The sequence below is a fragment of the Gasterosteus aculeatus genome, chromosome 4 (genome assembly GCF_964276395.1).
Source record: "Gasterosteus aculeatus chromosome 4, fGasAcu3.hap1.1, whole genome shotgun sequence".
Taxonomy (NCBI): Eukaryota; Metazoa; Chordata; class Actinopteri; order Perciformes; family Gasterosteidae; genus Gasterosteus; species Gasterosteus aculeatus.
The window spans coordinates 6,918,746-6,941,201 of NC_135691.1; the positions used below are offsets into that span (position 1 = coordinate 6,918,746).

A 22,456-nucleotide genomic window follows, 5' to 3' on the forward strand; every position below is an offset into this window, starting at 1 on the left:
CGACCGGTCACAAAGACTGCTGAAAGGTACCAGCCACGGTGGAGCCCGGGAGCTTTTAAAAACCTTTTCACCACAGAATCACTCACTTTCATAACATGATTGATTCCCAAATGGGCTTCTGGGTTTGGGGTGAATTGATGGGTGATGAAGTGAAATGACGCAGAGAATGTGACAGGTTATTTGTCACACATGTGCCCCTCTGTCACAGTTGATTGTGTATAATTCTGGTTTGCGGGGTAGCCAGTTGATATTAAATGGTAACAAATCTCTGTATTCATCACGGCGGGCCCCCTTTAGCAGGCAGAAATAGAAAATGTAATCTCATCCACAACCATTGCTGTGCCTCAGGCAGTCTTTCACCCTTTTTACCGCTGATCCTCCCTCTGGGGCTCTGCCCTCTATAAAGGAAAGGGGAAATCTATAATCTAGCAGATGGCAGAGGGTCTATAGGAAATTCTATAATGGGGAAGACGGTGGTGATGATGATGGTCTTCGGGGTGGAGGGTTACGGCCAGCTCACATGCCAAAGCGCGTCCCGCATGGATAAACAACACGTGAACCCGCTCTGGTGGTCTGTGTCTTCGGCACGGGTGTCACACGGACCGAATGTGAGCTTTCTCGGAGGTGCTGCTGGGTGCAGACCCAGAGGCGAGGTGGTTGGGCACCAGCTCAGCCCTGCCTGTGACGGATTGTCGGAGGCATGCTTTTCGTAGGGAAGCAGAAAGAGAGTCTGTGTGTGTGTGTGTGTGTGTGTGTGTGTGTGTGCAAGAATGCGAATGTAGAAGAGGCTCAAAGTGAAGCATTTCCTTTCATAGTCGCAGTGCATAGGATGAAAAAGTCACCCACAGACTCACACAAATACATGCACACACACGCTCCTTCACATCCTCACGGCAAAATTACACGAGGTGAATACATGCATCCGTAAACAGGTAGTTCCAGACGGTAGCCATCCTTCATCCGCGGGAGTTATTTTACATTTTTGAACAGTTCTAGCGGCCCTTGAATCTCTCCCTCGCCCTAGATTTTCCTTTAACTCTGGGATATCAATAACAAGGCACATTATTTGTAACGTTTCCTTTTGGGAACGAGGGGAGTCGGCGAGCTGCAGCAATGCAAAGTGAAGACTGAGGCACATCCTCACACTGCGAAAACACCAAATGTAGTGGCGAAATTTGATCTGACAGGTTTAATTGATTCTGTCTAGTCTTGTTCTGTACGTCTAAACTGCGCATTTTAGTGTGGCGGAAAGAGCTAAATTGGCGACATTAAAGAATTACATTCATCACAGACATGAAACATTCACTTATGCGATCAATTTCTTCTTCCTTTAGATGCTGAATTATTTTAGACCCAGTCTCGTACAACCTGCCCGCCCTACGTAAATACCTTGTGTTTCTAAACGTTTTACTCTCATCTGATGCATACAGTTCATCCCAAATGTAAACCTTTCAAAGATTGGCTGTATGCATCCGTGATTACTCAAAGATTAATCTTGTATTTAGGTAAACGGCCATTGTTGTAACCTGGCAAAGATGGCTTATCTTTAACAAAACCACATTTCATCACTACTTGTGGCTTCCCTGTTTAAATGTTATTCTGTGCTGTGTCAGCCTCAGTAATACATACAGCAGGGCAGCTGTATGACTTTTTTCCCCCCCTCTCCTATCTGTGGTGTGACATCTGCTGAACTTGTCGGGTGTTTACTGGTGTAACAACTGGTGTCTTCGCTCCCCGCCCCTCCTCTCCTCTCGGATGCTCCCCATTCCCCCACACAATGAATACACTTGCATCCAGCCTACAGAACCAATTGTCACACTGGGAGGAAGGCAAATCAAATCTTACGGCAGCAACTAGGCGAGGAGATTGCTTTTCCTCTCAGTGGCGGAGAGGCGAGTCCATAGTCCCCGCGACTCAGGTTTTACTGGAGAGAAATGAGCAAAAGGTGAAAAAGGGGAAAGCCACTGGGCTGCAGCAGCTGGACCTCAAATCGCCCACAGGTCAATTCTCACCCATTTCCTCCCCCCTTGACCCTCTCTCTCTCTCTCTCTCTCTCTCTCTCTTCACGCTCTCTCCTTCCACTCTCTTTCCACTTCTCTCCCCACTCATCCCGACACTATCCATCAGTCACCCAGCGACAGCGGGGACTACCCGCCTCCCTCCAGTCCTCCCTCCAGTCCTCCCTCCAGTCCTCCCTCCAGTCCTCTAGATGAAACGGAACAATAATTACGGGGATAGAGTGGCTCTATCCGCCAAACTGGGGCCGCTCAGATCACAACAACACATTGTCCAACCCGATTAAATAGCCATTTGTGGCGTCTTCGCTGTAGTTAAGCAGTCCTCATCCTCCCCTGCCTGAAACTTGACCTCCCAGCAAGACGTATTGACATGTCCTCCAATTTGAGGTCGGTCAGAAATGTGGGGGAAGACATTACATTTCTTTACAGGAAGCCTGGGCTAATGCAGCCCATTCTCCCCCGAAATAGGAGTGATGCAGCGGTGCCCAAGGTTATGCCTTCGCATGTTGACTCTTTCTTTATTACGCCTGAACATTTGATAAACAGGAAATGTGGATATGCTTACGTTTGAGTAACAAGTAGCTGCTGTAGAGGAAGAAATAGAGGAAAAAAACATTTTGGTTTGACCCACCACACAGTTAAGAAAGGTGAAAACCCTTTTGAGGAATGACATTATAGAAAGTACAGCTCCATCGGTGGACTGGAGGAGGTTGAGAGCTGGCCGGGGCACACGGCCTTCCTCTCCAGGCCGTGCTTACACAGAACTTGCCATCCCAACCAATTACAGGCTGCAGCCACACTGACATTCTCAAGAAATGTTCTATCTTGTCTTCTAAATTAAGTTTTTCCCTTGCTACCCATGCCTCGCATTTACAATAGTCTCTGACTGAATGCGAGGCCACTGAAGGAGATGAGGCAGTTTATTTCATGTTCACTGGGACCCAAGTGGAGCACGGGACAACACAAAACGTTATTGATCTTTCATGGCATTGTTTAATTTCTATAAATCTTTTAGGAGAAGGATATTATTGTTTGATAAAACGTGTGCGTGGCATGATTTATGAATTTGTGAAATAGAATGTGTTAATCATTAATTAATAACCAGTCTGAGTTGCAGTGTGTTGCCGCTGCAGCTACCTTTGATATTTAATGGAGTCAAGCTGAACGGGAACAAAAGGAGTCAGGGGTAATACAAGAGAACAAACATGGTGTGCTCCAAATTAAGAGCTAATAATAAAATGTTAATTAAATTCCTTTTTATGAATTATCCTTTCTGTATTAATGAGTTAAAGTTTAATTAGGGGTAAATGGTAAAGAGACAGAATGATGCTAACCTTCAGCGCAAACACATTGCACCGTAACTTAGCGAGCCCCAATCGGAGGCCTGGCGCTGCATTGTTGCCTTCCATTATGCACACTTCCTGGAAAATTAATTAGGAGTAATATAGGTGAGATGGCAAACAACAGCTTATCTCCTAATGATTGAAAGTGGACCCATGCGCCGTTGAGGATACTGACAGCTTGTCTCTGACACATATTCAAGTTCCCTAAAGTTTACAACAACTAAAGCGAGAACAACAAACGTCGGCATGAGCCAGATAATAATGCTGTGCAGCATATATGTCGTCTGTGAAGTAAATGCCATCAATACAGTCAATCTAAGCAAACACCGATAGGTATTTGGTTGTATCAACAAGCTCTTCCATTTTTCATGGACTGCAAACAGGATGTGGGAGCTATTTGCTGGAGCTAAACACCGCACACTGGATGCTGTGATCTGCCAGCGTAACTTTTATTTATTCATGTAATTCTTTCCAAAAGCGATCCAAGAAGAAGGGGACTAATGTTCGCCTTTTTTTTTTTTTTCGTCATCCCTCCGTCCTCACTGCTCTGACTCTCCAGCGTTGTGGATTCACTTCCCCCGCTGACGCCGAAAAAAAGAGTCCCAAGGGTTTTGCCCCATTAGCATCTAATGCGGAGCGTCGGCGCGCAGTTGCACCTCGAGTTTAAACCCAAATCTGTTTGGTCACCACGCATGACAGCTGTTCCCGGCCGCCGCTACTTCAAGAGCAGCCCTGTGTCGAATGTCTGGCTCACCTGCAATTGTGCTCCAGTGCCTGCATTAACCTCCCTTATTATGCGGGAGATTCTTTGTTCAGCAGGGCTTTGATATCGGCTCTGTAGACCCTCGGAAGTCTGCCATTGACTCTCAGCATTTATATCAGGATACAGTATCTGCGCCGTGGAATTTTAAGTGAAGGCTCTGCTTTCTTTCTGCAGAAAACACCTGCATCTTATCAAAGTTTGTCGAAAGGGTCGTGTCCTGGCTTTTCGCAGGACTGGGGAAGTCCTTTGAGAGGCTTTGATACCCTTTGGCCCCTGACATCTAACCGAGTGTGAGTAGAAGCTTGGCAGGCGCAGGAGGGGCTACCTGCTCGGTGAACACTAACTCCTCTGTCCATGTGCTCAATATTCTCCTTGCTAAATACATGTTGGAGAAAAAAAAATTGAACGTAGGGTGCCTTTGAACTGCGTTCTCTAATGTGGGTCAGAGATCTATCGCGTGCATATTCTAAAAGCCTTTTCATCTGCAATTGCGGAGTTAAGATTCCCCCGGCTCACTCTTAATTTCATCTACTTCCCTTGCATTCATTTATTTAATATTTCCACATTAATGTCTTCTCAAACATGTTAAAAGTGAAGAGTTCAGAGAAGAAAAAGAGAGGGGAAACTTTTCTTCTCTGCCCGATCGCCCCGTCCGTCCTAATGACTCCATTTTAAAGACGGCGGGCTGACCGGCGGCGGCGGAGGGATCGAGAGCGGGGAGGGTGAAGAGGAGACGAGAGGCTGCGCTCGCTGCAGCGCTCAACTCCCAGTCAGCCTCTCTGTGTGTGTGTTAGTGTGTGTGCTTTGAAAGAGAATAGGACTCAGCCTTTTGAAAGACCAGGCTGCTCACCGGGGCCTTTGTGGAAAATAACATTTCAACTGAAAGCCAATTACTGGTAACATTATTTTGGTTGCTTCCATTATTAAAAGTACCTCTCTGTGTGCCCCCACCCCCCATCATCCCTCAACCACAACCCCCCCACCCACCCACTTCCCTCCCCCCCCCCACCCTTTACCTTCTTCTGTTACAGACGGAGAATTACTCCATTGACTCCAGTTACGTGAACAGCAGAGCCCACCTCATTAAAAGGTATGTGTTGATTAGGAATTCTTACCAGCACCTCGTTACTGTTGTTATCTGTAATTGTTTTGTCTAATGAGTGCACGGCTACCGTTGCAGCAGTTTGCATGCGCTCCGGTGTGTTTTCCATTCAGTGTAATTGCAGAGAGAGGGTAAGATTCGGGGATAAATATCATTACTCCGCAGTGCGTTTAGTAAAAAGTTGTTGGAACAAGCTGCTAAATCACGAGATTACTCACAGCAGCAAAATAAATGGTAACCAGATAACCTCATTACCTTTCTGTTATTTGCGTCATTTGCACAACATCTGCCTTAAACTGCTTTAAGGCGTAAAACAACCACTCAATGATTAAATGACATTCAGGAGACTTCGCAAGTGCATTTCTTCAAAACAGAATAGCTTCAGTAATGACGTTTTTTTTGTTTTTTTCTCGGATGAAGAAGTTCAGAGTAAATGTTTTCATTGTGCTCGTGTTCTTCAACCTGAATAAGGCTGCGCGAATGCAGGATTGGAAGTTGGGGATGGGGGTCCTATAATAATACCCCGCAGCCGCGGTTTTGTAACCAGGCTCATTTATAAAACCACACTTCTTCCTTTCTACCTGCAGCTATGTAACATTCCAGTCTTTCTTTTGTTTAAGGCCGTCCCTTTAGAAACCCTATAATGGCAACTTCACCTCCCCCTCCGAGAAAAGATCGACGATAATGTAAACAAAGAACATTCAAGTGTGGGCCTCTGCAGCACACTACAAAGAAATCCCTCAGGAGCCAGTGAGCCTATGGTCTGGGACAGGTGCAATTACAGTGATAACATCAAAGGGCGGGCATTACCTGCAGTCCTCTCCCCCCAGGCTGGAGAATGTGAGGCTTGGGTCCAGGAATGCAGCTTCCTTGTCCTTTACTCCCTCCACTTTCCGTTTTCTCTCCTCCGAGAACACATGTTCATGTATTCACCCCTATTTGGTGTTGTTTGTAAAGCGGGGTTTGTTCCAGTGGGATGGAAAGCAAATGAAGGGAAATCATGCTGTTACTGTGCAGCTGTTGATTGTGCCCCCACCACCCCATCGTCTTTATTGACTGTGAGCCCCAAACAAGACAGATGCTCAGTTTGTATGCTTCCAGCGTTTCCTCCATCCATCTTCCTTCCAGGAATGCCTGATTACTGCAGTATTTGTTTGATTCTACTGAGCGAGTGCCTCCTGTTTGTTCAATGCAGTGTCCTTGAAGTCAGAGTACCCATCTGAGATGTCCTTGTACCTGCCACGCGATCTGCGAAGTTAAAGACAAAATTGTACACCCAGCCCCAAAAAGCCTTTCAACGGATTTAAACTTTCTTCTTATTCATTGTTCACCGCAAGCCTCGAAGCTGGAGGCTTTGTTTCTTTGCGAGAGTTTGCTATTCAACTAGACAACAACCACCAAAAAAAAATCACTATTGGTCTGTTTAGAATTCATGGAAACAGACTACGTAAAAAGGGCAAATAGAAAGGACATATATAAAAAAAAAAGGACAGGATGAGAAAGACTGACAGCTCGTCACAAACCATCAGAGACACGCGGACCAAGGAGAGCATGTGAAAGAAGGTGATGTGACAGTTAATCAACATATCCCTCTCCACCCTTCTGGCCCCCATGTAGCACATCGACATTCAAGGACCTGGAGGGGAACAGTCTGAAGGACAGCGGCCACGAGGAGAGCGACCAGACCGACAGTGAACATGACGTCCAGAGAGGACACTATGTTGACACGGCTGTCAACGACGTGCTGAACATGACTATCCCCCCCAATGTTTGCCAGCTGCCAGACCAAGGTGAGCAAATCTGTTGCTTTTTTTCAGCTTGTGTGCTCTGTATGCAAGAAGGATCGCATTCCCTGGAGTGCGTTCAGTGTCGAGATAAGACCAAAATGTGTACTTGTGTGTGTGTGTGTGTGTGTGTGTGTGTGCGCCGCAGCGTGTTTTCATGCCACAAGAGCATCTCTTAAGGTGCATTATGCCCAATTCGAGCTTCAGATGTGCAAGTATGAATAACATCACAGTTTTCTTTTCTGTCTTTGATGTCCTGCTGCTGCAGCAGCTAATGTAAGGGATCTCTGACAGCTAAGGCTAAGGCTTTGATACAGGCTCAGGCAACATTATTGACCGATAGTAGCCACGTCTGCCAACTTCAGACGCGCTTGAATGGCAGCAATTAGGCTCGCAAAGGTAGAAGGTGGAAATCTACATATCTCCACCAGCCGTCATCCATAATTCAGTGGGATCATTTAGCAGGGAATTAATGTTGATGTTTCATTTTGACTCCCCCCCCCCCCCCCCATTTAAAAAGACATCCACTTTGTTGGCACAAGTCAGCGCAAGGGTCGTGTTCGTTCTGCCATTCAGACAGAAGACGAGAGTAAGAGGGAGCGAACCCGGAGGAAGCAGTCTGGAGCAAACCAGTATTTTACTACGTGCACCTCGGAGCTGACACCACACGCATAGGTGTAACAGTTTAGCGCACAAGAGTTGGTCCGCGCGGGTGAGGAATTGCAGACATTTTAGAAAGACTCACATTAGCAATTTTATACTGAGGGAGGTTGAAATACCGGACCTTCTAAAAGTACACTCTTGAGCACAGTTCTCATAGAAAGCACTCGCAGTGTCCCAACTGCACACGTGTGTGCTGTGCTGCAATTTGGGAACGTGCCAGATTTATTTCTACTTCCCGTCAGTTGACGTCAAGATCCCGTTGGTTCCTTTTTTACTAAGACGGCTTTGCACCCTCACAGGGAAGTCCTTTAGGTGAGTACGAAATGACGAAAAAAGGAATCGTTTGTCAAAATACATAATTGGAGATCGTGGGATTTTAAAATTTGATTTATTGATTTATTTTCATCGGCGGACTGTGAATTGTGTGGGTGTGGTTGGAGAAGAACTAAAAGCACTGGAAGGCTTTTTTCCTTGTCTGGTCCTTGGCACGTTTAACTAACCAGATGCTTCAGCTGGAGCAATTGGGCTTTGGATGATGTTTGTCTGGGGAATAATACGATTAGGCGACCGAGAGCGCACACAAATGGATCTGCCTTCATGGCCAGTTGCCTGTGTGTTGTAACGCACCGAGAAATACAGATAGACATATATCAGGTCAGGAAGTGTGGTGACCATTGGAATGAACGTGTACGGGGCATTCCCTCAGCGGCGTCCGCCGGTAGTGAACAATGAACAGTGAACTTCCTGACTGTTGGTTGCCAGCTGAAATTATCTCACCCTGCAAAAAAATCCCGGGGCCAGAAACGCCGTCCAACAGTTCTTCTGTTGGTGGGATCTAATTATTGGACACAATTACAAATGATGTACAGTACATGAGACAAGTGAGGACTCCCCTCTGAGGCGGTTCTTTTTTCATTAACACCACCACTGACTGTATCTTTTTCAGCAAAATAGAAGCATGCCTCCTGAATTTATAAGTGGCTATTTCACAGTGTTGTACGTTCATTTGACCAGAACAAATAGATGATAACAAAGTATCTGTTTCGAATTACAATTAGGTAGGTTGTTGTTTTCTTCTTTTTTTTTTTTATTTCACACAGATAAACACACTGTTAGCCAGCAATTTCCCTCAGTCGGGACTCAACAAAATGGCTTCACTGGAAGCTCCTCATCGCTTTGTTTAGAACGTCGGCCTGCAGCCGTGGTCACATCCCAGAGTAATGAGCTGCTGTTCATAATTATTAAACGACTTGACCAAAGATCCTCACACTTGCAGAAACGTAATGACGTAGCAAATGAAATTGTCCCAATTACCATCTCAACGGTCCAATTACACGGTTAAAGAGCACGGTGGGACGACAGAGATGGGCAGATTCAGCGTGACGTAGAGTTTAATCAGTCCTGTTTTATGAGGATTTTACATCATCAGGTTTTCTGTGGCGCTCCTCAGCCGAACACAAGCTCTTTCCCCTACTTCATTTTCCTCCGTGCATACTCGTTTTGAGGACGGGGCGGAAATAGATCAGTGCAGGTTTGTGTATCGCCAGGGCCGCTGTGGTTACAGCCATGTGATGATGTGGTTTCACTTTGAGCTCATCTGTCGCAATTGACAAAAAACGGACACTATCTGCTGGAATTGTCAGAAAACAAATAGGCATGTTCACTAAATATCCCGCTGTGTGGACGTCTTATGGGACCAACTCTGTTGAGTGCCAGCTAAAGCAGAAAACTAGTTGAGAGACTGCAATTGCCACAGGACAACAAGACACTCCAGCTGAGGACAGAAGAGGCTTGTGTTTCGTGTGTTTTATTGTTCTTTTTTTTTTCTTCTTGCGTTAAGTGCGGAGAACAAAAGCAGGCTTGAAGGGGGATAGAGGAAGGGTTAAACTCTCGGGGTTTTACCGTGCAAATGTTTGCTGTTCCCAGTGCCATGCAAAGGTGTTGTTTGCCCAGGAGACAAGCCGTTACCTTTACACAAAGGCCCCTGCATACCCATCATGTGTTGTGCTTTCATGTGGGAATCCAATTGTATGACTCCATCCAGCTGCTAAATAGCCCTGTGTTGAATCACAGTGGGCCTTTTTTTCCCTCCCTGTTGCAGTTTAGGAGTGATATTTGGCTTTTCTCCATCAGTTATGCCCCCACCTCCCCCCAACACCCCTCCATTCACCGCTGATGTTTCAACACCAATTCATTATTCCTGTATCAGCCAAGGTAACTTTCAGCGAAGTGCTTGAGAAGAAATTTTCGACTTAAATCTGAGCGAATACCTTTCTGTTGAGTCGCTGCCAAGACTCTAAAGAGGCGTGTGGGCTCTTTTTGAAAACCTGACCTGAAATATCTTCACCCAGTTTATTCGATTAGGAAGTATCTGAGGAAGAAATTGCATTAAATCTTTGAATCTGTAAAGGAGGGGCTATCTTTAACATGTAGTGGCTCCCCCATATCTGCCAATAGAATAGTGATATTTGTGTAACTATAAACTGAGAAGAGCTATATTAAATGAATTTGTCTTTATCTTTACAGGCATGTCTGCGAAGTTAGGGGGATTTGGTTGAAATGTTCGACATGCTTGCTGTGGCTCTGTTGATCCATTAGTGTCAAGGGAGAAGCGAGGAAACACTCGCAGGGGGCCGGTGACAAAGAGAGCTAAATCTATTTTTTCCCCCCCCGACTTCCTTTGAGGACTCATAGCTCACACGTTAATTCCCCTCGGATATGGATGAGCCGTGGTTTTTAAGGATTAAGATTCATGTATTGTTAAATCACTTGAGGGCTTGATGTCCCTTCACGCCGTCCGATTTAGCAGTTTAGAGGGTTATGGTCTTGGTTTTTGAATTATTTCCAGGTCAATGTGTAACTGTACTTTAAAAAAAAAAAGCCCATTCTCCTGGCTCATTAGACTGAAAAGGATCCAAGACTGCTCAATTAGGGAACAGGCCTCTTTTATTTCTGACACATCCCTCGGCCTCCACCTCTGGAGAATATCTCTCATCTATCTGTTAGATCCCTTTGGGTGTGTGCCTGAAGCTGGAGCCCAGGAATGGAAGCCCCCTACGTGGGCCGCAGACTTTTCCATATTCCCTTCTTCCATCAGCAGATCCACAGGGTTTCACTGTTCCTAATTGATTTCATCCCCCCCCCCCCCCCCCCGTCCTCCCCCTCCCCTCTCTCTCGCCTCACCCTCCATATGTCTTTCTGTCTTTTTTTCCGTCTTGTTTCTATCTAGTGACTGCAAACATCTCCAACCCACATCCCCCAACTTTGTGCCAGTCAGGCAGTTCCCTCCCTTTCCCCTGTTGAATTAGAGAAAGAGTAAAGGCACGTCACATGTTTCTGCTGCAAACTTGCCCTAAATTCAACACGAGAACATTTCCAGTTTGCAGTTCTCTGATCTACTAACGAAAATGCTGACAGGTGTCAGAATCCGGAAGGCAGCAGGAACGGGGCTGTGCTGACAACACGAGAGGAGGTGAGAGGGAGACAGAGATGGAGAGATCAGCTGAGAGTCTAGTAAGCAGTTTTAAGCGAGGGGAAAATAAAAAGAGGCAAGGAGGAAACAATCTCTCTGACAGGTAGGAGTGATTTTTTTTTTTTTCTCGCTCTCTCACTCCAAGATAACTTTGTGAACGTGCCGGAGGATTTGAGTCATTCTTAAACAACATTTGATTGAATTAAGCTCCAAAAGTCATGATGTTATTCGGGCTGACAACGACACGTGTTGAGTTATGATATTGAAAGATGAGATTAACACACAAACTCTACCCTGGGACCATCCATTTTGATTTTGATTTGCCTAATCTAATGCGTAACCCTTGGCGGAGGTAAAATGGCTGACAGTGACAAAGAGCTCAGTGCAATGCAAGCATTAAGGAAGATAAGAGTGCAGCCCGCTGCACGCTCAAACACACTGGGGACGGCTTGCTAGCAGGTGTGGTGAGGTCTGTAATGAACGATCAAGATGCAGAGGACGCCTCTGAAATGTACCGACTGGAGGAATTACTGTTTAAGGAAATCCAATGTCATTTCAAGCTCTGTCCATCTGCTCTGATTTTTTTTTTTTATTGCTTTCATTGCTGAATGAAACTGTTCTCTGGCTGTTTTAGTGGAAACATATTATCATTTTAAAAAGAGAAGACCAATATTGAATTTGCCCTCGGTAAAATAAACCTCCATCATTTATCCGTTATCCATCTAATGTGAATGCTAGGGGCGCCTCGTAAAGAGGAAACAAAATTTAAATGTATTACTTTTACTATTTCTTATATGTACTATTTCAAAAATATTGCATTAAAAAAGCCCACAACACCATAACAACAAAGCCTATGATCTAGTACACGATCTGGCGGTTTGTCGAAGTTGAAGCAGAAGCGAAGAGGAGGACTAACGGGGGAAAAGACAGGTAATGACAAGAATAACTGATTGCAGAAGGCAACTTTAACTCATTTACTAAATAGCTATCAATTACACCCACCGTATGGGAAGTTTGGAAAGACTGTTTGGGGATTTGGGGAATAGCCTGCAACACATTTTTTTCTTTTCCTTTAAGCGTGATTTGCATTAACTTGATCTTAAAGACATTACGCTATTTGGTTTATTCTGAACACAATGCTCAGCGGTGGAATGGACTGAAATGCCTGAGGCACCAGCTAAAGTCTCACCAAGGGCACCAAATTGCACACGGCCAAGAGCTACAGCGTTTTATGTCCGTTCCAAATGAAAGAAATTGGCTGGCTGGTAGTTTTTGTTTGCATTAAGCAACGCATTTATTTTTATTTTTAACCCAAGGTTAGCCCAGCCACAGTTAAATCCACCAGGGAACAAGTTAAGGGATGTGAGGGAGCACCTAAACAAACTCGAAATGTTTCGATTCCCTTAAGTTTTTACGAGCACGTGCATCCCTCCAGCTGGCTCTTCCTCAACTGCGCTCGCTGACAAAGGCACGAGCAAAAAGGCTCGCAGAGGGTCTTCTCCTCCAACCCCGGACTGGAAAACATTAGAGCAATGTTCTAATACCACGATGGCCGATCGCCTGAACCCTGACTGTGCCAAAAGCTCTCCAGAACGCAACCCGTGTATTTAATCAGCTCAAGAGGGGGCTGCGTATCTCCGTGCACTTGTCACGGATAGCGTATTGAACATATCAGAGAGAGAAATGGGAATAGTTCATTATTTTCTCGGCCTCACAATGAGCCTGATGTATCTCATTGCAGGCCGCTCCACTGACAGCTCATTTTCTAGACAATGCTGGCATTCAGTTCACAACTCGGCAGGGCAAGTGAGAGGGAGAGACGGAGCGGGAGGGAGGGAGGAAACGCAGACACGGAGAGAAAGTAGGGCTCCGGATCTCCATTGCTTATTCATGACGCCGCGGCATGCTAGGTGTGTGTTAATAATCTCCGCAGAAACCAAGTGAATCGCCGTTGTTTGTTGAGCACCTATAGCCAAGCTGGGCCCCAATTGACAGCAGATGGGAAAACAGGGGGATCACGATGATCCTAGACAGAGGGAGGGAGATTAAGAACAGGTAGTATGCCGAAGTTGATGGAAGCGGTGTGCGTTAAATCGTGTCTGAGCGGGTGTGTAAGCAGTGTGTGAAGTTTGTGTGTTTGTGTCTTTGAAGGTTAATCAGAGAAGGAGGAGTGGGGAGAGAGAGGGAGAGGGGGGGGACGTAGATAAATAGATGGAACAAGAGAGAAATACGACTGGTAGGGTGAAACGGAGGGAAATTCCGGTAGCAGAGCAGCAACATTGTCTTCAGTCCATTCGCCTTTTGTGGCTCTGATTGATTCTAGTTTGTGTCTGAGCGAAAGAGGCGGAGGCCATTGTCCCAAACCACACCATTGTGTTTGGTTCTGTAAGGATACTAGAGGGACACAGCACCGCATCCACTGCAACACAAGGCCAGTAATTAAGACTGCAGCCCTATTTGTACCTAAACAACGATCCTGTACCTCCAGCTTTGATGTGCGCTTCAACGGATTATGATCTGAAAACAATTTGCATTTGGATTCTTATCTGTGTGATGCATTTCAACATGATGAGAGGTTAACAAAGCCTCCTCTCCCATGCTTTTCCTTATTTTGCCTCCTTCCCACCCACATCCACTGCAAGTGCAGACGTCTTTTCATGCATCCCGAATCGTGACACCAAAGTCGAGCCATATCGTTTATTTTCTTCATAGATAATTAATCGTTCAAAGTTTGGTCGAATGTCCTATGAAATCTGTGATGTAACCCAGGCCAGTAACTTCAATATTCTGAAAGTTACTTACTTGTGACTGACATTACTGTCTTACAGGGGAAAGGGAATTTGATGCATCTAACATTGTATCTTTCAACTAGCACTGTCTGTCTTGTCAGTACGTAATTTGGTTGCGTTCAAGCACATGACTCCAGACTCCATCCCGTTCCTCTCATGAGTCCCTTTTACACATTTACAAAAAGTCTTCCCTGCCCCAAACTTTTACCTGGAATGGTATGACTATAGACTGATACCATGTGGAGTAAACACCCCGACGAGGACATACTATACGCATAGAAGGACTCAAAGGAGCCTCAGTGTGTGGCTGGACGTGGGCAGAAGAGTCACAGAGCGACTGCCAAGGCAGGGCTTGTATTACAGGAATCCCAGGATATCAGACACCCGGCGGCCTGTGCTCCCTCCAGGCAGGGCCGAGCCTGGCAGCTGGCCTGTAGCCCAGATAGCAATAATCAGCTCCATTACCTGTAGTACTGACTCCCATTTATGGGCCCTCATAGCGGAACCACGGCAATACTGCCGGGATTATGGATGCTGTGAAATTGAGCAAAAGTACAAACAGCATGGAGTAGCTAGCACATAGCCGCCGTACACGCTGCAGACGCATATGCTGCACACACAGGAGCGCAGCGGTATCTACTCGCCACACAAATGTGTAGTAAATGGGGGGGGTAGGAGGTGTTTTTCTGGGCATTCTGTGTCTGGGGCGCAAGTTATTCGTTTTATCGCCTCTCTGTGTGAAAGGAAAGATTAAGAATATACTCTGCTCTGTTTAAGGGGGAAATCAGCTGTCTTCTGACAAGTGCATTGTAGCCCGCAGTTTTCTGTCCAGAATACAAAGAGACATTTATCAGTGCAGCTGGTGTAACGGAGGAAGAGCGGGAGGGAGGGACGGACGGAGAGGGGGGGTCCTTGTGCATTTCTTTTTTTAACCCCTATTACTTCCTGTCTGTGGGAAGAAAACACTATACCTCCATCCTCTCTAATCCATTTGAGGATTCCTACATTCTGTTTCTTTTATTTCATCGTCTCCCCTTATCATCCCCCCCCTGTTTTTTTTTTACCTTCCCTCCCATCACCTTTTTTCTCCTGACAACGTTATAACTCAGATGGAATATGTAGCGGGAATATGTAAAATGATGTCGTCCTCCTCAGTTGTGGCAACAAAAGGTTAGTACCTCAGGCGTACTTCTATAATATTTCCATACTTTTTCCTCCTCATGTTTATTCAGTGATAATGATTTATTCTCTAACACTTTATAGCCGTTGAAATGCAGAGTTCCTCTCTGAGAGCCTGCATTCGCTGTGGAACTGCACGGCAGAATATGCTCGTTGGATTTTTACTAACCAGAAGTTAACCAGAGGTTAAAGAGGGAAGTCGTCCAAACTACGTCTGTCATTACAATCCCTCATTCGCCAATTAGTGTCAGTGATCCCTCGCTGTCCCCCGGATGACCTTGCAGAAATGAGCTCACTATGTTTTACCTCAAAATTTTGAGTAGGTCTCAACAGTGAGAGGCACGTTTTGGCTGCCAGTGACCCAGATTATAAACTATTGATGAGACAGCGAATGCACAGTAACAGAGAGGAGGGACCGGCTGAGAGGTGTGTGTGTGTGTGTGTGTGTGTGTGTGTGTGTGTGTGTGTGTGTGTGTGTGTGTGTGCGCGCGTGTGCATGGACCCCGGCAGCCTCCCCCAGCCTTTTATGGGCCGCCCACCTCAACATGTTGTCATATCGGCGAAGCTCTCTTTCTTATAGACCCGTGTGCTCTGTTGGCTCCTCGTTTAGTGGATTGACATGCACATTTGTGTTTCAGATCACGCGTGATTAGGGACTGTATCCGATGATGTTATGCAAACGCTTCAGTAAGAAGCTCTGCCTGTTACGAGCTGGACAGGATGCAGAGTGGTGTTTCTACAGCGGCGGTGGTGGATAATCAAATCAAAGTAAATCCATCAACATTTATATTATTCACAAAGGCCCTCCAATTTGGTATTGTTCTACGAAGATGTTTCCTTCAGGCTACCACTCATCTCACTGGGCTTTAGCTAATTATAATACCACATTAGTATGTCATAGAAAATCTGGTTTGTAAGCACCATGTACAAACTACTGTAACTGTTAATTAATCTAATATATATATATATATATATATATATATATATATATATATATATATATATATATATATATATCAAAATACTTGTGGTATATTAGAGAAAGCTCTACTGTTATTCATTTTATGTAGGTTTGACTGAGGGACAGACTTCATTCGGTGGATGCTTCTTGCCAGCCAAATGCGACTTTTCAAACCCGTTGACCCCCCGTCTCTTTGAAGGGGAGGATTAAAGGTAATGGGAGAGGTCGGCTGTTAAGTTTAATAGACGACAGGAAAGTCTCAGAATGGCTCATTTTAATGATGTGCCTGCTCTCGTACAGTCCTCGTTAAAGATGAAGCCAGAATGCATTCGGAAGAGGGGGAGGGGACCCCAGACAGTGCACTGCGCCCCCCCCTCTAAATTAAAAGATCACCAGTGGGGCTGCTGTTCTTCGGCACATCGTAGGAAACCCTGCGCTCCCTCGATATTCAGCTCACATTGGAATCAGAAAATAAATTAAGCAAGCAATCAGGTCATGACCTCTTATATCCGCGGCGCTTACGCCCCCCCCCTACTTGCCCTCCCCCTCCCCCCTCCCCCCTCTCCGCCTCCTCTTCCTCCGCTGCACTCGACATGGTTTTAAGTGGCTCGGATTTGCGAGTAAATGTCAATTCTGGTGTTTGGCTTTACCACAGCGCTGGTTGTTCTTCAGCTGCCTCCAGAGAGAAGGAACTCCAGGACGGAGCGGAGCGAGGGAATTGGATCTTTTGACACCTGTCACTTTTACTCTGCTGCACCTTGCTCCCTTGCCACACATAAGGACTTTTCATGTCACAGCTCAGCATGTTATCATGAGAGGGCACGGGGCCTGAGAAATCCAATTACTACAACTGTGCCAGACCCCGGCCGTCATCCGTATGCATGCTAAAGTACCGTTCCTCAAATCAGAAAAGATGTGCCCATTAGTTCCTTCTCTTTTCTCCAGCTCAGTCTTCACCTCCATTTCAATCTGTCTGTGTCTCAGACAGGAGCCCCGGCTCTTCTCCTGCACTGCAGGGTGACAATCCCCTTCATAGTGTAGGACGGGCCGGTGAGCGGCTAATGCTGCTGACTGTCTGGTATTAAGTGGCATCATGGTACAGGCCTCACTGTGGTGAATAATGGAGAACCTGGGAGAGAGTTTGTTTGCCCCCCCCCCTAGATGGCAAAAAGTGAATGGACTTTGTGACGGGGAAATGGCCTCCCTGTTGCTTTTCCTCAGCACAGTGGGTGTATATCTAATGTATCACCTTTCCGCAAGAGCCTCACATATTTTTCTATTCTATATATCTTTCCTTCCTGAGTGACAGTTTCTGGTTCTTTGGAAAACAGGGGAGACCGTCTTTTCAAACCATGATCGGCGTCCCAGTGTGCCCCCTTGCCCCCCTCTTACTGTATGTCTTCCTGCATGCTGGGCTCCACCTGCCCATCACACTACATACCAGCAAACTCTCCAAGTCACCGTGTCCTGGTCTTAGAGAGAGAGTGTTAAAAATTCTGGATAGAGGAAGAGCGAAAAATAGAGCGAAAAAGAGTATAAAATGACAGAGAGTCGGAACCATGCTGGTGCTTTTGTAACGAGATAAAATGGAATATGAAACACAGTCCTGGCTGACACAAAGTGAACATGACTGAACAAGAAGCCACATTATATTAATTATGTAAGGCCACTCTTTTGAGGCAAAGCTGAAGCTCTCTCTCGCACACACACACACACACACACACACACACACACACACAGAGTAAGTTGAAGTATTGCCTTTATTTCAGATGGCTAATGGAAATAGCCCTTCAGAGAGAAAGAAAAAATAATCCAAAATGAAAATCTTGAGAAATGTCTCTTCATGGCAAATGTAAAAATATAATGGTTTTTCACTTTAAAACTGTTATGGCTTATTGATTGTCCAGAACCATTAAATCGTAAATCCATTGCTCCACTTCCATTTCCAAGTTCCGATTTTCAACTCATTGGATGAAGTTTCACAAGTAGAAAATCGCCATGGACCTTTTGTCTGTTAATGGAAATCCCACTGTCAAACAACCCAATGTTTTCCCCTCATCATTTTTATTTCCCTGACGTGTGTGGTTTTTATTTCCTCTCCTGCCAATTGTAATCGCTGAAAACTCTCACCTAGAAGGATATAATACAATAGGGATTTATACCTGCTGATAGTACACCTATAGATTCAATGAAGGGATGTCTAATTTCCACTTCTGGTGTCGGTATTTCCCAGGGTGACCACACGGACATTCAGTTCCTCGCAGGTTTGGAAAAAATGATCCCAGTCCAAAGCACCGCTTCCTCTAAACCTCTACTCTCAATTATGGCTCCACGTAGAGCTTTTCCTCTATCCACCCCCACCCCTCCTCCCCAGCTTCCCCCACCCCGTTCACACATGTAATTTAACAGTCTGTTGATGTCCCCCTTTGCTTCTCCCAGACTCGAGGGTTTAGGAGCAAATTAGCTTGCTAGCTCGGTCAAGCTTAAACACAGAAACTCCGCATTTGTGCCAGTGTATTTAAAGACGTCCTCTGCCGATGCATTGTTGAGCAAATGAGCGAGGCAGAGAAAAAGCCAGCGGGCGGGCGGGCGGGCGTTCGGCCCGGCCGTCTGGCCGGCTCGCTGACTGGCGCTGCGGATCGGACAGGTCTGCAACTGGGACGTCAGCGGCCCGCTGTGCTGAGTTCTGGGAGCGCGTTGTGTTGTTGCTGTGGGCCCGGGGCGCCAGAACACAGGTTAATTAGAAGCCCATCATTAGAAGGGCAATTTGGACGCTGCGAAGTGACAAGGGGGACATTTTCTGTCATTAGTGTATATCGCATCCCAGTACAACTCGATGCTTCTTCCACCTTTATCAAATAAAACAAATACAGCTAGATGCTGGAAAGGATGCAATTGTATTAATGACAAACATGTGTGTCTCTCTGTTCAACATAATCAGTTTACTACCCATCACTTACCAATGTGTTGATGCGGAAAGCGTGAAGGAAGATGTCATTAAGAGCTCAATTGCCTGCTCAACAACTAATAAATAATATTGTTGGCCTTTTGGACACTTTTGAATTCCTCCCTACATGATTGCTTGCAACACAATATCCTCTTTTAAATGGAAATATATCAAGTTATGTGAATAAGATAAGCTCAAGAAGATCCGTACATATTTCAAGTAATTTGGGAGGTTTGTAGTTGTCAGATGTATTTAAATGAAACAAAATATATAAACAAAATTAACTAAATAACCCTCCTTCCCAAAATGACATTTGTGGAAATGTCACTAGAAGAATTCAAACTTTCACCAATTCGAAATAGACATAAACACACACGTGAATACAGAGGATGAAAACACAATCAAGCCTGAAGCTTTATCCTCAAGATAACTGAGCACACAATAAGGCAGCAAGTGCAGGTGATACTATGAATATGTATGTCAGCAGGCTAGCTACGTCAAAATCCTCCTAATATCTTGATCACAAAAAATTACATATTTTTAAATTGAATATGCTCGATATTAAAAAAAACAACCTACAAAAATGTGTTGAAGGCCACTTTAAACAAGCTCAGGAAAGTGCTCAGTTTCAGATTAGTGGTCCGATTATCTCACTGTGCAGCTGCACTAAAGAGAGACAATGATGTTTTATCCCTGTAGTGTTACACATCCTTCATAGTCGCCCAACACATGTAACTGGATCTCCACATCCCAAGCACTTTGAAAAAGCTCTTCATGGCCAGAGTGCTACAGAAACATTTGTAAGCAACATCAGGAGTGGTTCGCTCCAAGGTCAGGGATTTGGCACAAACACTAAAAATTGACCCAAATTTGTTTGGTCTGCGGCTACTTTTTCATCATATTGATCTGTAAGAAAACAATATTCTCTACCAAACATGATGCTGCAATGGCAGTGCGGAAGAGCAGTCGGGCTCCGCTCAAGCAGACATGATACCGGCCTTCCCACAGGCTTTCTGATATTTCATGTTTTGTCAAGTTCAGCCTCGAGCAGCCCGGCTTAGGTCTCTGTGCATTTGTGCTTGGGTTAAATCCTGTCCAGAGTGGCTGTTGAGAGGGTTAAACAGTCACTGACTCATCTAGTGTACGAGACCCGGCCATGAATTGTAGTCTGAAAACCTTCAGATCACACAAGGTCTGACTGCTGTAAAGTCCTTTCCTCTCCAAGTGTTGCATATGTCAGGATGGGAGCCAAAGGTAATGCTTCTGCAGCCTCACGGAGACACTGCAACCCTCTAAGAGTCGGTGATGGTAGAAGGTAGCACAAAAAAAGCTGAGAGAATGCCCTCAGCGAGCATTGTCATGTATAGTATCTGTTGCCGGGCCACTGAAGCCAGCCCACCCATGCGTGTCATCATGACAACCAGCTCGTATCATTTCCGATACATCAAGCGGTCCATCGGCTAGCAGTCTTGCTTTCGAACAAAACATTCCTCTGCAATGACATAGTGATTTATAAAACCATGTAGCGATTGCTTTTTTTTTATCCCTCTTTCTCTTAACGCTGCTGTTACACAGCTGTTAAACAGATGCTGTTTGTACCAATTTGGAAGCTAGTGCATTGTTTGTCAGCACCGTTTTGCAAATGCATTCTTTATACCGAGACCTGGTGTAGAACGCACAGGCTGGGCTGGATGGGCGAGCGGCGAGGGAGGGGATACAAACAGAGGAAGTAAACATTTGCAGAATTTGGATTTAGCTGTTGCTTCCTTCTTTACAGACACTGACAAGTGTTTGTAAAGAATTTTGACTGTAAGAGCGGCTCGGGATTAAGTCGACTTGCCATTTTGCATCGGCTTTTGGGAGGACACGGGCCGGCCGGGTGGAAGTGACAAACTGTCAGACGGCCTCTGCGGTGCTGAATGGATTAGACAGTGAATTCGTTCTTGATAAATTGAGTGGTACTAATGGCCAGAAATAGAACCAGTGTCACAAGGAACCTCTGGCTCCACCAGCCATACGATTAACTAACAAGGCCGCCAAGTGGGTGTAATTTCCTAAACAATGAATTGGTGAGTTGAAGAAGCAAGTCTGGTCAGATAGGCAAAAATGGTTTATTTAATTGCGGCGATGTACGTGAGTTGGGATGCAAGAGGAGGACAGGAGGTGGAGGAGGAGCATAAAGGATTGGTTTGTGCAGAGAGCTGCGAGGGAGGAATCTGGGGTCGTCGCGGAGGGCGGAGGAGGAGGATTGGGGGGATGGGGGGGGTAGCTAGATGTGACTGAGCCAGATGCCGTGGGAAGGAGGAGAGGACCCGGTGCTGTGTCGAGAATGATGGCATGCGTAGCGCACTAAGGGTGCCCCTCCACTGTTTGTAAAAACAAGACCATCACACTCCATCTTGCCGCTCCCGCAGGAGCCAAGCCTCCGGGCTGATTTATGGCCCACAGACTGAATTGGCTGGCCGGGATGACAGCAGTGCTTGGACTCTCCCCGGTGACTCGTGCGGGAGGCTGCTCGGCCAAGTCTCAGCCTCAGCTGGCCGTAGAACTGCCCTTTGCGGTAGTTAGGGCAGACTGGATGTTAAGCTCCGTCCCTAGTGCTGGGATCAGGCTTTGGTGTTCGGGTTATCCCTTCACAGACGGTCATCCTCGGTTCTGCTGGGTGCCATGTTTTGTGAATTTCTGCCTCCCTGTGATACTTCCATTAGCTCCGGCATCACAGGCTCCATCAAGACTCCGTGGTAACAATTTAGATTTAATCAGTCTTTGCCACGCGACTGCCAGGATGGAAAATTAATATGGAGAGCAATTAGAAAACAGCCATCTCACCGTCAGCGATACAACAAGATGAGTGGGGAGCATTTTAGCAGCTGAAGAAAATCCTCAGACATGCGTGGCTGTCCTCAGAAAGGGTCATCACAACTGAGACCTCATGCATTTAACTTTCTGTAGATCGAATTCGGTCTCCCTCAACAATACAAAAAGTGTCAGGGCATAATATTAGAGCTCTTTCAATCACCAGAGCTTAACGATGGTTGTCTCCGACTATAGACATGCAATATGTGATGCCTTACTTACCTTTATATCATAGGAATAAGTTGTAGCTCACACGGAAAGCGTATCAAAGTTGAAATTGCTTTAAGTGATTGGCTTTCATAGTTGCATTATACTGTCAGGAGTTTGTTTTTTTCATACGACAAACTAAATCAGGACATCCATTGTTGCCGTTACAACAAAAATGTCAGTACACAGAGGAAATACAAGTAGTTTAAGCCCAAAGTGGCAGACATTCTTTGTAAAATGATTTATCATGCCACGCTGCTGTTCCAAATTCTTTTTAGGGTTTAGCATGCTGTAAAACCAAAGTGACTGAATTGTGTCGCACAGTGAGCCCCCATCGCCTTGTGGCGCGCGTTGAACATAGAAATAGGAAAT

At 45.7% G+C, this 22,456-nt stretch overlaps 1 protein-coding gene across 8 annotated transcripts in view; it reads left to right on the forward strand.

Moving 5' to 3' along the window:
• Positions 1-22,456, forward strand: part of pcdh19 (protocadherin 19) — a 52,894-nt gene that overhangs the window by 24,081 nt on the left and 6,357 nt on the right. For 4 of the 8 annotated variants that reach the window (XM_040173616.2, XM_040173618.2, XM_040173620.2 and 1 more), the window contains exons 3-4: positions 5,156-5,214; positions 6,844-7,016. In XM_040173616.2, the coding sequence (XP_040029550.1) occupies positions 5,156-5,214; positions 6,844-7,016 (232 nt within the window). Of the gene's footprint in view, positions 1-5,155; positions 5,215-6,830; positions 7,017-22,456 lie in introns of all 8 variants that reach the window. The other 4 variants (XM_078100683.1, XM_078100685.1, XM_078100684.1 and 1 more) reach the window with 1 other exon arrangement.